The sequence below is a fragment of the Prionailurus viverrinus genome, chromosome C1, assembly GCF_022837055.1.
Source record: "Prionailurus viverrinus isolate Anna chromosome C1, UM_Priviv_1.0, whole genome shotgun sequence".
In the NCBI taxonomy this organism is placed as follows: Eukaryota; Metazoa; Chordata; class Mammalia; order Carnivora; family Felidae; genus Prionailurus; species Prionailurus viverrinus.
The window spans coordinates 165,855,052-165,869,616 of record NC_062568.1 but is presented as its reverse complement, the minus strand read 5'-3'; the positions used below and the strand labels follow the sequence as shown (position 1 = coordinate 165,869,616).

Sequence of the window (14,565 nt, the reverse complement as noted above, 5' to 3'; positions counted from 1 at the left end):
TCCTCATTTGAGTGATTTTTTTAAAAATTATGTCACAGATTCAGACTTTATTTTCTTAGTGCTTTCTCTCTTCCCTAACTATACCAAGCAACAAGTAAAACCCAGAAGACGGAGGCAAGAGGAATATGAATTACAAATAAGAGTCCTTCCCAAGGTAGTATGGCTTGATAGAAGACCGAGGAGTGAATTGGGTAGAAACCCGCTAGGAATATCCAACAAACAAACAATGAGAAAGATCTAAGGCCAGGAGACCAAGGATGGGATCCAAATCCGTATGTAAATCATTAGTATGTAAATCAAGATAGGCTGGATGACACCAACTAAGGACCTGGACAGTTGACCAGAACAGTTTTGGGATACTGGTGCATGAGTACATTAAAATGGTTTGGATTGGGGCGCCTGGGTGGCTTGGTCGGTTAAGCGTCTGACTTCAGCTCAGGTCATGATCTCACGGTCCGTGAGTTCGAGCCCCGTGTCGGGCTCTGTGCTGCCAGCTCAGAGCCTGGCGCCTGTTTCGGATTCTGTGTCTCCCTCTCTCTCTGCCCCTCCCCTGTTCGTGCTCTGTCTCTCTCTGTCTCAAAAATAAATAAACGTTAAAAAAAATTTTTTTTTAAATGGCTTGGATTTAGAGCATCAGAAGCAGACAAAGATGTGAAGTGCCTGGTGTATCTGGGGCCTAGCAAACAAACTAGTGTGTCACGTAGGGTTCACCAACAGAATAAGGCTGTAAGGGAGAATGTCAGTCTAGGCTTCGTGAGTTTATCGGTTGTCTGTTGCTGCTTGAATAAATTACCACAAACTTAGAGGCTTAAATTTCTTATCTCGCAGTTCTGTGGGTGAGAAGCCCAGGCTGGCTCAGCTCGTTTCTTTGCTCCAATTTTCACAAGACCAGAACCAAAGGCTCATATCTGGAGGCTCTGGGAATAATCTACCAAATTCATTCAAATTGTCGGCCAGTTTGAGCTCCACGCAGTTGTGGGACTGAGGTTCCTATATCCTGGCTGACCGTCAGCCAGGGGTCCTCAGCTTCTAAAGACCACCTGCATTTCTTGACTCATTGCCCCCCTCATCCATCTTCAAAGCCACCAATGGCAGATCATGTCCTTCTCATCCTTTGAATCTCCCCGGTTTCCATTTCTGCCTCATTTCTTCTGCCTCCTACTCTGTCACTTGACTGACTCTTCTGCTTTTACGGACTCACATGATTACACTGAGTTTATACTGCATAATCCAGGATAATTTCTGTATTTTAAGGTCATCTGGCTAGTAACCAGTTCCATCTACAAAGTCCCTTTACAGCAGTGCCTAGATTAGTGTCTGATTGAGTAACTGCAGGATGGGAATCTTGGGAACATCTTCAGAGTTGTTAACACGTTGTGTTTTGTTAACACGTTTATCTGCATTTCCCAAATCTGGGTGAGTTTTGGGCGATGCCAAGTGTCATCCTCGATTCCTGATGCTTACTGAAACCTCTGGGACGTTTGTGTCCTTTCTCTTTCAGGCTGCTGATTATTTCAGACCTGTTCTCCAATCTCTGTCCTCTCTCCAGAGGTTTTCTATACATTTTTCTCTGATCCTTCTCATTTCCCTGTTGTCTGTCCATCAGCTCTGTCCTTATTATTGACTGAGCCAACAGACCATTTTTGCTGTTCCTTTGTTTTCTCAAAAGCTTTCAACCAATTCCCCTGAGCCTTGGATACTCCATCAAGCTCTGATGACCCTAGAAAACCTCAGGACTGGGGATCCTGTTTTCTTGTCTTTGTAATCTTTAGAGACCCCTTGAAAATCTATTTCCAAACTTTTTTTTTCTTTCTTACTAACATATATAACTAATTCCTTTAAAATCACTAAGAAGGAAAAAAAATTAGCTAACTGAATTACTACTATCTTTTTTTGAACAATTTCGACAATTTTAACGCCTGTCAACCTTTAATTCACAATGCCAAGGTTAAGGACACTTATTCCCACAATTTATTGTACAATATGACCTTGCTGAAATGCAAATTGCTGGGCCCACACCAAAGATTCGGGAAATCTGGAGTTAGAGCTCAGGAAGTCTGCATTCAGCGAGGATCCCAGGAAAAGATGAGGCGTGCTCAAGGTCTCACAGCTCCTAAGTGGCAGCAAGACTTCAGGTGAAGTCTATGGTGAAATTCATCTGTCCTTACTATTTACATAGTGAGTGAAGGTGTGTAGGTTGATAAGGACTAGGACTTCTCCAAGGAGTCCTTGCAGTGAGTCCCTCATCATCCTACTCGTGGGCCCTCATCAGGGGCATGCTGTTTGTCCACACTCCTGGATGTCCATATCTTTAACATTATGATCCTCATGCTGATGATGATGAACATGCATTCTGCCCTGTCTTCCCCACGCTGGATGTGCACTAGTCTTTAGTGCCCCTCATTAATACCCTGGGGGTACCCATACCACGTTAAAGGAGATGTTTTGTTGCCCTACTCCAATTAATGAATGGGATTGAACCCTTCGTGCATTTAAGATAAAGAGAACAAACATTTAGTAAGAGAACGGAAAAGAAAATCAACGCTAAGTGTCATTGGCATCCCAACGGTTTAGCTCTTGTAGACTCAGTATAGCTTCCTGAAAATGTAAGACACTTTGCAAATGATTTTTAATCTTCACAAAAATGCCTTGAGGTATCATTATTCCTACTTCATGAATAGGCTTCAGAAAGGTCACCAAACACTCCGTTGTGCAGCCAGCTGGGGAAATGTCAAGATCCGAACCCAGGTGTCTTCCTCCATAGCTTGTCTTCTTTCCATTCACCCACACTTGTCTTCTAAGCTCAGAAATTCCACATAAGCATTTTATAACCATCATCTAGGATGTTGATGTTATCAGCCATAGTTTGCATCTCTTTGGCCACCATATGCAGCTTTCACACATCTCTAAATATTAATTATAAAAGTTTTCTCTTACAGTTCTCCTTCTTACACAATAGCAAAATAAATAAAATGTGCTTACCAGTGCAACTCTCCCATGGGGCTTCCCCGCACATTTCACTGTCTTGCCCAAACATTCAAAATAGGCACATGCACACCTTCTAGAAACACACTCCTTCCACTTATGCTTTCTTCCTACTTCCCCTTATTGATGGAAGATTCGGCCCTCAGATAGGGATATCTGCTCATCTGTCACGTCTCAGCTTTCTCACTGGTTATAAAGCTGCACCTCCTCCCAGGATGTCCCTGGCATTCCTGGGCTACTGCTGCCACTTCCCTACCAGGCTGGCTCCCTGACAGGCCTCTGTAGCCTCCTGAGTGGTCCACATGGCAGGCACTCCTTAGGGTCAACAGCCATTTGACTTTCACCAAGGCATGGTTGAAGTCTCTAGTATTTGAGAGAGAAATCAAATGGAATTCATGATGACGGGCCCTTCTGGAGTCTCCATCTGCTTATCAGATGAGATGTCAAGCAAGCAGGGCCCCAGACCACAGTAACTTCTTTAGAGAGAAATGTCTTTCACTGAGTCACGTTTCAACTCCCTGGCCCTGGTGATGTTGGAGATGGAGTGGGAGAGCTGTGCTTGCTTAGTCCCGTTCATTGCTGAGTACCTTCTTCCTTAGAATAATAATGTTTTCTTCCTTGAAATGCAGGTATGTTTTATTTATCAGAAAAAGAAAATGCTATGTCACCCGTGTGGTGTTCCTTTTGCCAGAGCTACTAGCAAGCTTAGGAGTTAAATTTAGTGCTCATTTACATGATCTCATTCTCAGTTTCTGGAGAAAAGACACTATCTTCTCTCTTCTCCCCTATGATTTCTGAGCTCTGGGGGCACTAGACATTTAGACAAGAGGCCATGATACTTTTGTTGCTTGAATATTAATACTGTGGGGAAAGTCTTACGATTATTTACTGCAGGATAAGAAAATAAAATCTGGGGGAACCTGGGTGGCTCCATCGGTTGAACGTCCGACTCTTGATCTCAGCTCAGGTCTCGATCTCAGGGTCGTGAGTTAAAGCCCCACACTGGGCTACACACCAGGTGTGAGGTGTACCTAAAAAACTAAAAAAGAAAAAAGAAAATGAAATCTGGTGATATTGCATCCATCCTGTCTTACGGGTTTTTGCTAATCAAGAAGGATATAAGAACCAGTTACATTATAAATGTCATACACGGCACTAGGGTTCCTAGTTAATTAATAGCAGAATGTATCTCATATCCAAAGTCAGATTTCTTCCCCACCCCATCACACTGTACCCAAATCTGGTCTTCAGGACCCACCTACGGGGAGATGTGAGTCTGCCAAGCATGCACATAACCCAGTCACACAAAGGGTCACAGCTTCATTCACATTGATGACCAGAGAGGGGAGCCAGAGGTAGCGTGCCTCCTGGACTGGTTCTGGAAGGCCGCTCTAGGCCTTGTCCCAGTTGGCTTTCCCAGTAGGTAAGCTGCACAGATGCTGTTGAGGCCAGGCCAGTAGAGAAAAGAGAGACCATTCATGATGAGCGATCTTTATCCAGGATCATCATGTGATACAGTGCTGGTTGGTGACATGAGGTATTTGGCTGAAGGGACATACGACAGGGCTGAAATCCTGCCCACTCTTCTCCTTTTTATAATTTATTCTCCCAAGTGGGATGCCTTTTGCATTTAGTCTGCCTGGAGGGGGCACCTCTTTCTAATTCACACAAAGGTTCCATATGAGCAATGGGCTGCTCTTTTACCCCGATGATCTCCTCTAAGCCACTGTGATGAGGGAAGCTAAGTGTCGAGTCTGGGCGGTGAAGTGGGGTGGGGTGGGGTGGGGTGAAAGCCTGGAATGAGCAACTAGAAGTGATCTTCCACTCTTCTTTCTTGGGGCATGGAGTAAATGGCCCTCCCTTCTATGAATATATGAGGAGCTGAGGTGGTAAATATTATCCTCCCGTAATCGCGTAATTAGACACAAAAGGCTAGGATGTTAGGAAAGACAGTGGTATACAAAGGGAAAAAGCATTGTCATTAATTCACACGTTCAGCGGATCGTAATTTAGTGCCTACTATGTGCCAGACATAGTGCTAGGCATTGGAGATACTGTGTGAGTATCACAGGTAGTCTGTCAGAACAGCTAGGTTCTGGTTTCCATTGTATGTGTGCCCTGGGGCACGTTATTTCCTTACACACATTATGAAGCGAACTTCTATAACATCAGCAGTGTTCATGTTCTCCTTTACTGCCAGTGTTTTTACTATGTGTTTAGGTCTCTGGGGAACTTTACAAGGGATGTTCCTTCACACTCGAGTTATTGGCTTGGGAAGATGCATACCCAGAATTCCCCTCTAGTCTCTCATTCAAATCTTCATGTTCCTGTGTGTTAAAATCAAAGCTCAAATTCTCATCTGGTCACCCAATCATTTGGCAAGAGAAACCATTAGCAGGTAGCTCTACTTGAATCCAATAATGCCTGCATCAACAGACTTCAGTGAGTAGTCAGAATAGCTAGAGCAGAGAATACTAAGTGAGGAAGGACATGTACAGATGTTAGAGAAGTAAGCAGGGGCAAGCCAAAGAGGGAGCACATAAAACAGCATAGGCATTTCTGCCTCGAAATGAGGTCAGTGGACAATTTGTAACAGGGAGTAACCTGATCAGGTTTGTATGTCAGAACAAGTACTTACAAAATGGTGGCCTGGATTGAAAAAGTGAGCAACAGGACAAAGAGAAGGGATGGATTCGTGAAAGATTTGGGAGATAAATGGACATGACTTGGGAGACTGTGTAAATCTGAGAAGAAAGGAAAAGTCAGGGGAGAGTGCCCTCAGGTCTCTGGTTTCGGTGACAGAATGGAGTCTGCCCTGCAACAGGTCAATACAGCCCCTTAGTCCTAGCTCAGAGGGCAGTCTGGAGAGGGTAATTAAAGGGGACTGGAGAGACCAAGGAAAAGGACCTGGGGAGACCGCTCAGCTCTCCTCTTTTAATGTCACCACCTCATTGCACTCAAGATCATACACACCGTAGGCTCTGAGTAAACCTATGTTACGTTGATTAATTTTGTAATGTGAAAATACAGAGCAAATTCTGGTATCGATATCCACAAACTTCAGAGTAGGCTTGAAGGACCCCGCAGTTTTTCACCCTCTAGAAATATCCCAAGAGAAGATGTTAATGAATGGGAAGTGTGAAGGAGGGACTGTTGAACAAGTCTTGAAGGCATCTACATTTAGCATCCTGTTCAGTTCTGGAATCTCTCAGAAATTGACATACTCCATATAAGCATGTGGTTCCGATTGACTTTAATGGGATTCCCTTGCAAACCACAGATTGTAAATTATCCCCTAGTAGGTATAACATTTATAGGAGACATATTATTTTACTCTGAATACCCCCTCGATGCTGTTACACTGAATTCTGACAACAGCAGAGCTCAGAATAAGATCATCTTTTACTAGAATGCCACTGTTCCATGTTGATTTCTCTAAGCCAAAGAAAATGGGTGTTTATAATAAAAGAACATTTTTTTTAAAGAAGAAGAAAGACTTAATTCCATGCTAAGGAATATCAAACACGATTTCCGTATGGTATTTGTTTTGTTTTTGTTTAATACAAGGCAGGGCACTTTCTTTTAGAGAAGAAATGATAGTTTTTCCCAGGTCTGGAGATTAAACAGTTTGGTAGTCATTTCACGTTCAGCTCACAAAAAGGGGATTTGCATATGAACTTGTTTGGGCAAGAAAACACATCTGAACGTGTTTCATGGGAACTATCTCTATCCATGGCAGCTCCTTTTGGCCATCTCTTTCTTTTCTTTTCTTCATCCCTCCAGGTCACCGGGTTGAAACTGTCTCAGGACCTCGATGATCTTGCCATTCTCTACCTGGCCACAGTTCAAGCCATTGCTGTAAGACCCTTTAATGCCATTTTTAAAGAGAGTGAGGGCTATCAATAAACTTTAGACCGCATGCTCCTCCAAGATACATCATGTGCTTTTTGCGACAGAGATTGTTAATTAAAAGGGAGCTTGCCAAAAAGAGATGCGTGTCTTTTAGGAAGGAAATCTTGATGAAGTTCTTCACCTGCTTCACTAATCACCTCACATGGCTGAAAGCTGAAAGGAGCTCAAGCCTTTGAGCATCATAGTTGTTATGTATGTAACTTGTCTTCCAAACTCAATTAAATAGAAGCAGATGCCATGTATGCTTGCATTAAGAAAAGCTGATGTTAAAGAATGTGCACACTTATAAAACACATGACATTGTTCCCTTCACAAAAGGATTCATTATAGGGTTCCTCTAAATAGTAAGCATCCTTAGAACTTGGAAGTGTTTGTTTTTAGGTCATTAGCAGCTTCAGCAAGAGGTTCAGATGGTTAAGGAGAGGAAGGGAGAATTTAAAGTGTTAGGAACTCCTATGCTGAAGATGAATCCAAAGTGAAAACAAACTCCTAAAAGCTCAAACATCATTCTCTAAGGACTCTTATTCTCCCAGAGGTGATCATGTTAGGAAGTGCATTTTGGAGGAGCGGGTCATGGCTTTCTGAGTTTCAGAGCTGGGAGGAACCCCCCAAATTATAGCTAATCAAGCGAGGCTTAGCCACTCTGGTAAGAGAACCTGGACCAACAGAAAGGAAAAATCAGGCCAGTAAATTCTGATTCAAAATTTATTTTTCAGAGACACACAGAAAGTTTCCTGGTTCCTGTTATGTGGACATATTTATATGCCGCTCAGTTATTTTGTTTCTCCATATACCACTTCCATAACCTTATTCCTTCAAATAATAGAACTGCATACATTTTTTCCATATATCCATATCACTAACAGAAGTGCTTTTCTCATGTCCCCATTTGTCCATGTAGCTATGTTGAGAGAGTAGAGCTTTCCAACCACTAAGAACATACAGTCTTATATGCCCCAGGCCAACTGGATTGGATGAAACAGTCCTTTTAGTTTATTTATGTGCCAGTTTGACTATCTTCCTGAAGCAACTGTCATTGATTTAATAGCTTGGCTAGTTCAGTGGCGTCGATCAGCTGGTCCTACTTATGGGACCTTGGTCAAAAACAGGTAATTCTGATACCTGTCTAAATGGAGGGAGTAAATAGTAAAATGAATATGAAGGAGAATAATGGGCATCAGTCGTCAAGACAGTTATTTAGTGATCCTATTTGATGGTAATAATGATAATCATGATGAATAATTTAGTTTTGGGGTATTATGTGCCAGGCACTGTGCTAAATATTTACTAACATCATGTGACTCAACCTAATGAACTAGGTCTTAGAATCCCCATTCCGCAGGTTTGAAACCTACACTTAAGCAAGACCACTTAACTTGCTCAGTTTCATGTGGCTTAGCGAGTAGCAGAGCTGGGATTGGTGGTCCTGGCTTTCTAAAATAAAAGTAGCTATATGGAGTATTGAGGAACTTTGGTTTTCTGATCCAACAATGCCATTGCATGGAAGTCTTCGAGTGGAATAAAATGACCACGTTGAAATGGAAAATCTGAGCTGTGTGTTGCTCGTCCTCTGAGTACATGCCGAGAGGCAGACCCAGGGGCACCATCACGCGATGATCATGACCGTTGCCTTTCCTCGACACCCACTAGCTGTGCCAGGCACCAGAGTACCACCCACCCACCTGTGGCCTAGGACAGCTACCCTGTAAGTAGGTGAGCTTGTCCTCATTTCACAGACAGGAAAAAGCACCTGGCGAGGTCAGAAAGCTAGTGCTCAGTAGAGTCACATGGGGAGCCCGAGAAGTGTCTGTCTCGCTCCCGATCTTCTGCTCTTTCCACTCTCCCAACCTGCATTTGCTTTTCGATATGCTTGTAAATGCTACATGGAGGAAATAAGCTTCCAGGCATTTCTAAGGCCAGTTTTTATTTTACACATCTTAGCAAACTTTGTTATTTTGGCCAGGATCGCCTCACAGAGGCACCCCCCTTCCGTGTAAATGAGGTTAAATATAATGTGGGCTGGGTGGAGCCAGCCAGCTACATTTTCCCAAATACCACACAGTTGGAAAACCAATCTTGTATTCAGTGGGTTGTACATGTATTAAAAGCTATCATATTTATTCTGTCCATCGCCTTAATGACCTTTATAATACTGCAAAGGGAAGGAAATTTAAGACCTTTTTTTTTTTAAATAAGGTTTCATTGTAGGGTCAACTGAATTGTGAGTAGTTCGGTCTGTTTTGCAAAGGTAAGACAGTATGCCGATCTTTCAGGCAGAAATGTGCATTTCAAAGAAGTATTCTGATAACAGATATTTTCCCATGATGTTCAACTTGGGGAAAAAATGGTTTTTTTGTTTCATTAGCTCTGAATATTGCCCTAGCATCTATATGTTGTGAATAGATGTGGTTGGTATTTTGTAGGAATAGAATGAAAGCGATATTGTAATGAAGTTAACTTGGGACTGTGCGAAACTCTCCATGAAGTAAAATTCTCTCTTGATCACACTGAATTGAAAGACTTGTCAAACAACCAGTTTATCCATAGCCTGTTCATCTATAGTTTTCTTTTCAGAATAGACCCTTAAAAAGTACTATTTGCATTTGAAGTCTCTCGATTTGCATTTGGTTCTGTACATTCCCAGTGGACTAGCCTGATTTTAATTTAAATTTCTCTGTGAAAACATTTTTTCCAGAAAGGTGAGCACAAAATCATTTTAGCACAAAGCCCCGTGGCAGGGCATTTAAGGAGGGTGGGACATTTCACAGAGTGGAGCCTGGGACACCCGAAGGGAATGCCCTGTTACTGACTGAGTGGGAAATTCCAGCCAACAATGCCACATGGGGGAGAGGCAAGGCTGTCACAGCCCCTCCCAAGGGAGTGCCTCTTGTGCAGATACTTTCTTGCCTTTTCCCAAGGGAATGTGCTTTGTGTTACCCTCGGCTCTGGCCCGCTAATCACATGAACCACACTTCTCTGGTTTCAGAAGTATCAGACATACCAATTTTGCATGGTATTTTCATGCGTGTTGGGGGGAAGCTGTCCTCCCCCAACACAGACCCTCAGGCAAGTCATAGAACTCCTACATGGGGATAACAAGGTGCAGTTTTTGAGTTTGTCATAAGATTGGAGACGACATCAAAATGCGTAGCAGAGCACCTCGAGTATAGCTAATAACCAAGATAGCGCTCATGTCCAAACACCTGCCATGTACCCGACACCCTTGTGTGAGTTGTGCATACGCTGTCTATAGCGGCAACCTTGCAAATAAGTATTACTGTATTTCATTGAATCTAAGACCATACTAAAAAAAATGTTACTTGCGTGTTAACATTTCTGACAATTGGTAGAGTTTTAAGATAAATGAATGTGATGTTACCATTCCTTTTTAAAAAATGGGAATTGAGTCTTAGGTTCCATACAGTTTGATTCAAGAAGTAGGTGAAATGTCTTAACCCCAACCTAGGTTTCTTGAATTCAAAAGCCATGCTCCTAACTACTACAGGCTCATGCCCCTTGATTAGACTAGAGTGTCCTGAAATCCACAGACACCAAATGATCCATGGTGGACGTGAGGGCATCTGTCGACCTTCTAAAATCATTCATAATACTATTTTGTAAGTGGCTTTTTTTCTGGAAAGGTCAGTAGGTTTTATCATATTCTCAAGAGGGTTCATGACCCCCCAAAAGCTTAAGAAAGAACATCTGGGGGTAATCAGCCACATGCAATAAGCAGGATCTGGCCTTATACAGTACAACATGTTTTAATTTTTTTTTAACACACTACATCTGTGGATTATTTTTGGAGGCCCAAGTTTCACCTAATCCATATTCTTGCCAGATTCACGAAAAGCTGAGGGCCCCTGGGCTGGAACTGCTGAGCTTTTGCTCCTGAACTGCCCCCGTCTCTCATAATTTACTGCACAGCATTCAGGATTTCATGCCCCATGGTCCCCCCCCCCTTCTAGCCACTCCCTCTCCCAGAGACACCACCAGACACAGGGAAGACAGCTCTCCAGACTGCCTTGTCAAAAGAGGCTTCCCTCGCCCTGCATCCCACCCCTGGGGGTCAGAGGGACATCCTGGCCACTTCCCAAACCCTCTTCCTTTACTTTGGTTACTCCTCTGATAGGGCATGCCCTCATGCTAAACTGCCTTCTTCTTCTCTACACACTTGGGTACCAGCTTCCCAGCAACATGCAGGATACCACCTCACAGTTTTCTCTCCAGCCCTAACCCTGCCTTCTTGGTGGCTGTCCCATCTGTGGCCTCCTAGATCCTTGACCTTCTTACGTTCCCTGACCTTCTCCTCCCTCTGCTTCATCAACTCACCCCCTTGTCCACACCTGGGACTGTGTCATCCCTCAGAGTTAATCGCTCTCTAAACATCTCGAGGGCTCTCTCTCACCATCAAAAAACCATTCCTCTCTCATTTCCCTCCAGAGCCACTTTCTCAACCATTGCCATGTGGCTGCCTCACAAAGTCACGTCACACGCCACCTTTTTGTTTTAAATCCTGACCCCCAAATAAATGATGGCTCGTGAACTTCCAGTTTTTGAGCCTCCAAATAAACTGATTTTTAGCTCTCCATGTATCCTAGTTAAAACTAAAGAATCGTACGTTGGCATTCACCCTGATGACCCCACAGCACTGTCCTTTTCTCAAGCATCAGCGATTTGTACTGAGTTTAGTAAACTTAGCAAGATGAGGAGCATAACACATTTTGGGGAGATCCTAGCACATGAGGGCTGAAATGAAGCACTGTGAAGCCATGAACAAACCGGAGCACGGGATTCCCACCTCGTCCCAGGCCGCGGGCTCCAGAACTGTCATTGGAGAACCGCTGCCTGGCTTCCAGTGAGAATAAAGGACAGGTCAGCGCTTTGCCAGCCTGAAGTCTTACTCTCATCTTCATGCAGCTGGAGCTCTCTTCTCCTGTTTCTGCTGCTGATTTTATTGGTGTCCTTTTCCAAAGCACCAACCTCTTCAGTTCCTATCCAGGGAAGGAAGCCTGACCCACAGACCACCAGCCAGTCACTCCATGCTTCGTTCCTGCTAGAGCATCGGGGGCCGCAGCAAACACCCATGACGTGTGGGTTCCGGTGGACTGTGTTAATATTAACTGTGGTAGCACCATCAGTTGTTTTTGTCAATGTCGTGTAACTACTGATGGAAGCGAATGGTATAGCAATTAAGCAGGTTTGGGAATCAGGCCCCCGTTGGAATTCCCACTTTGTGACTTCATTTGCCGTGTGATCAGAAGCGACACGGTCTCCCGGCGTCTCAGCGCTCTGAGACAGGGCATGTAAAGCTCTCAGTGTGGTGTCTGTCTGGCACTGGGTGGACACTTCGTAAATGTCCCAGAGCTTTTCTTTGTGCTGCTGCTCTCCTGATGCTTTCTTCTGCTTTTTCCCTTTAAGTTTGGGACCCGCCTCATCATAGAGGCCCTGGAGGCGGCAGGGCACTCTCTCAGCACTCTTTTCCTGTGTGGAGGCCTGAGCAAGAATCCCCTTTTTGTGCAGATGCATGCAGACATTACAGGTAAGTCTGAGGAGGAACAGAGGAGGTCACTTTGGGCTTGGCAGCAAATATGCCCGGCTAAGAACCGGACAGGGTTGGAGATAGCAGGGTACAAGTGATGTGCCAAATTATTTTGCATAGTTAGGTTAAAATGTATGCTTGTTTCTTAAGATCACTGTGAAGTGTCTGTAGCCATGATGGAGAAAGTGACTTCTCTGTGAAGGCATCTTTTGAATGATCCTGAGAAATGACAGGGGTCGGCAAGGGCTAGGACATAATTTAAGCCTTTACGGAACAGTATGAGCACCTCTTCTGATGCACACTTGTGGGGAATATTGAAGATGCAGAGATGGGTAAGACAGGATTCCTGCCCCCAGAGAGCTCAGAGTCTATTGAAAAGGACAAACCACTGTGCAAATATTGTGTGGCAAGAGCTGAGAGTGAGAAAAGCACCGAGTGTCACGGAAACATAGTAGGACACCTCACCCTGGTTTGGACCTGGGACCGGGCAGGGCAAGCGCTCTGGAGGAAGTGATGGGGAAGCTGTCTTGAAGAAAGAATTCTGAGCCCAGCTGCTCTGTGGGAACTGGGGTCTGGCTGCAGATGGGAATTTGAGCCCTGAGACCCCAAGATCCTGTGATCCTTTCATAGCTTATGACACATATCAGGAAAATCCAGAAGCATGGGCTGGTCCCTTTGTGATACGAACACAGCAGAGCAGGATCCCCGCTGCTGATCCCTCAGCCTTCAAGAAAGGGACCCCGTTGGCAGGAGGCTTGCTTGTATCACAGAGCCTTCCCTGGACTGCTGTCCCTCTGGAACTAGTGCTCTCATGCCTCTTGTCCCTTCTCCCCTGGTGTCTCCTGGAGATGGGCATCCCCCCACCCCAGGATGGCCAGGCACCAGAGCAGGGCAAGGGAAAAGAAATAGAGGGGATTGGACCCTGCCTACAGCTCCAGCTCCAGCGTGATATGAGTCCTTCCTTCAGTAGCCTCCCTTCATCATGATCTCTTGCTGTCCCTCCCCCATCACCTGGATTCCTTACCTCTGACACCTGGGTGAATCAAGGTCCCTGCCCTTGACACTGCTTCACATCACTCTTGCCCCCTCCAGAAGATACAGATTTCTGCGGATGAGAGCTTTACCAAATGTCAGGGGTGTAGTCAACCCCTGCACTTTGGGAGATCAAACTAAATAAATTCTTCATCCCCATCTTAGAGATAAATAGACTGAGGCATAAGCCAGAGGACAGTATAAAAAAGCACATAGTCTAAGGGTAAATGTATCAGGATGTTAAGTATAGAAATTACTACCATTAACCAAGCTCCCACTGTGTGTTGCTAGAATCACTCTGTATATGTTTAACTTCATAAACTGCCAAAAGGTAGCATTCGGTGCCCCATCTTACAGACAAAGAAACTGAGGCTAGGAGGGTCAATTAAATTGACTATCCAAAGTCAAACATTAGTAAGAGGGGAGGGACAGAACTGGACTGTGACCTGGGTGTGCCTAGGGTAAGCGTCCCCTACACTGTGCTGCTCACCCAGGTTTCTTGGCTTTCCTGAGTAGTTTGTGCCAATGTGTTAATTACTCTTCCTTGAAAGTGTCCATAACCTAGGGACATGGGCCATGCTGAGGCTGAAAGAGGAAAGACCTAAAAAAGGAGCCCAAATTACCTTGTAGTTTTCCCTAGGAGAAAACCGATAACCACATTTTATCTAAAAGTCAGCTAGCTAGTCAGATAAGATTCAGACTTAAAATGTGATCTGTGAGTGACTTTCCAATTTCCAGCCTTCTAATTGCCATGAAGCCTTCCTACCTCTGTGCAGGAGGGGAGATAAGATCTGCCCTGTCTAACGTGTCACCTGTGAGAATGCCCCGAGAGCAGGGCAGTTTGAAAGACCCGGGTCCTGACCAGGCACTGCGGCTCCAGCCTTAATGAAAGTGGGTCCTCTTCCAGGCCTTATGTCCCTGAGCTGACTCAGAAGCAGGGGCGGGTAGCAGCTTCACAGAAAGTTCTGCTTTGGAAACAGTTCTTCAGGCTGTTGAATGAAAAGGCTGTTAATCGTTATTTGGATTCCGATTGAAACTGGACCCTTTGTCTCTGGCCGTGGACCAGTTACACTTCCAGACAAAGGGACCTTTTC

At 44.5% G+C, this 14,565-nt stretch overlaps 1 protein-coding gene across 14 annotated transcripts in view; it reads left to right on the top strand.

The window, feature by feature from the left end:
• The window catches only part of FGGY (FGGY carbohydrate kinase domain containing), a 425,323-nt gene that overhangs the window by 327,543 nt on the left and 83,215 nt on the right, over positions 1–14,565 (top strand). For 13 of the 14 annotated variants that reach the window (XM_047872219.1, XM_047872229.1, XM_047872228.1 and 10 more), the window contains 2 exons: positions 6,769–6,843; positions 12,319–12,439. In XM_047872219.1, the coding sequence (XP_047728175.1) occupies positions 6,769–6,843; positions 12,319–12,439 (196 nt within the window). The remainder of the gene's footprint in view (positions 1–6,768; positions 6,844–12,318; positions 12,440–14,565) is intronic. The other variant, XM_047872225.1, reaches the window with a different exon arrangement.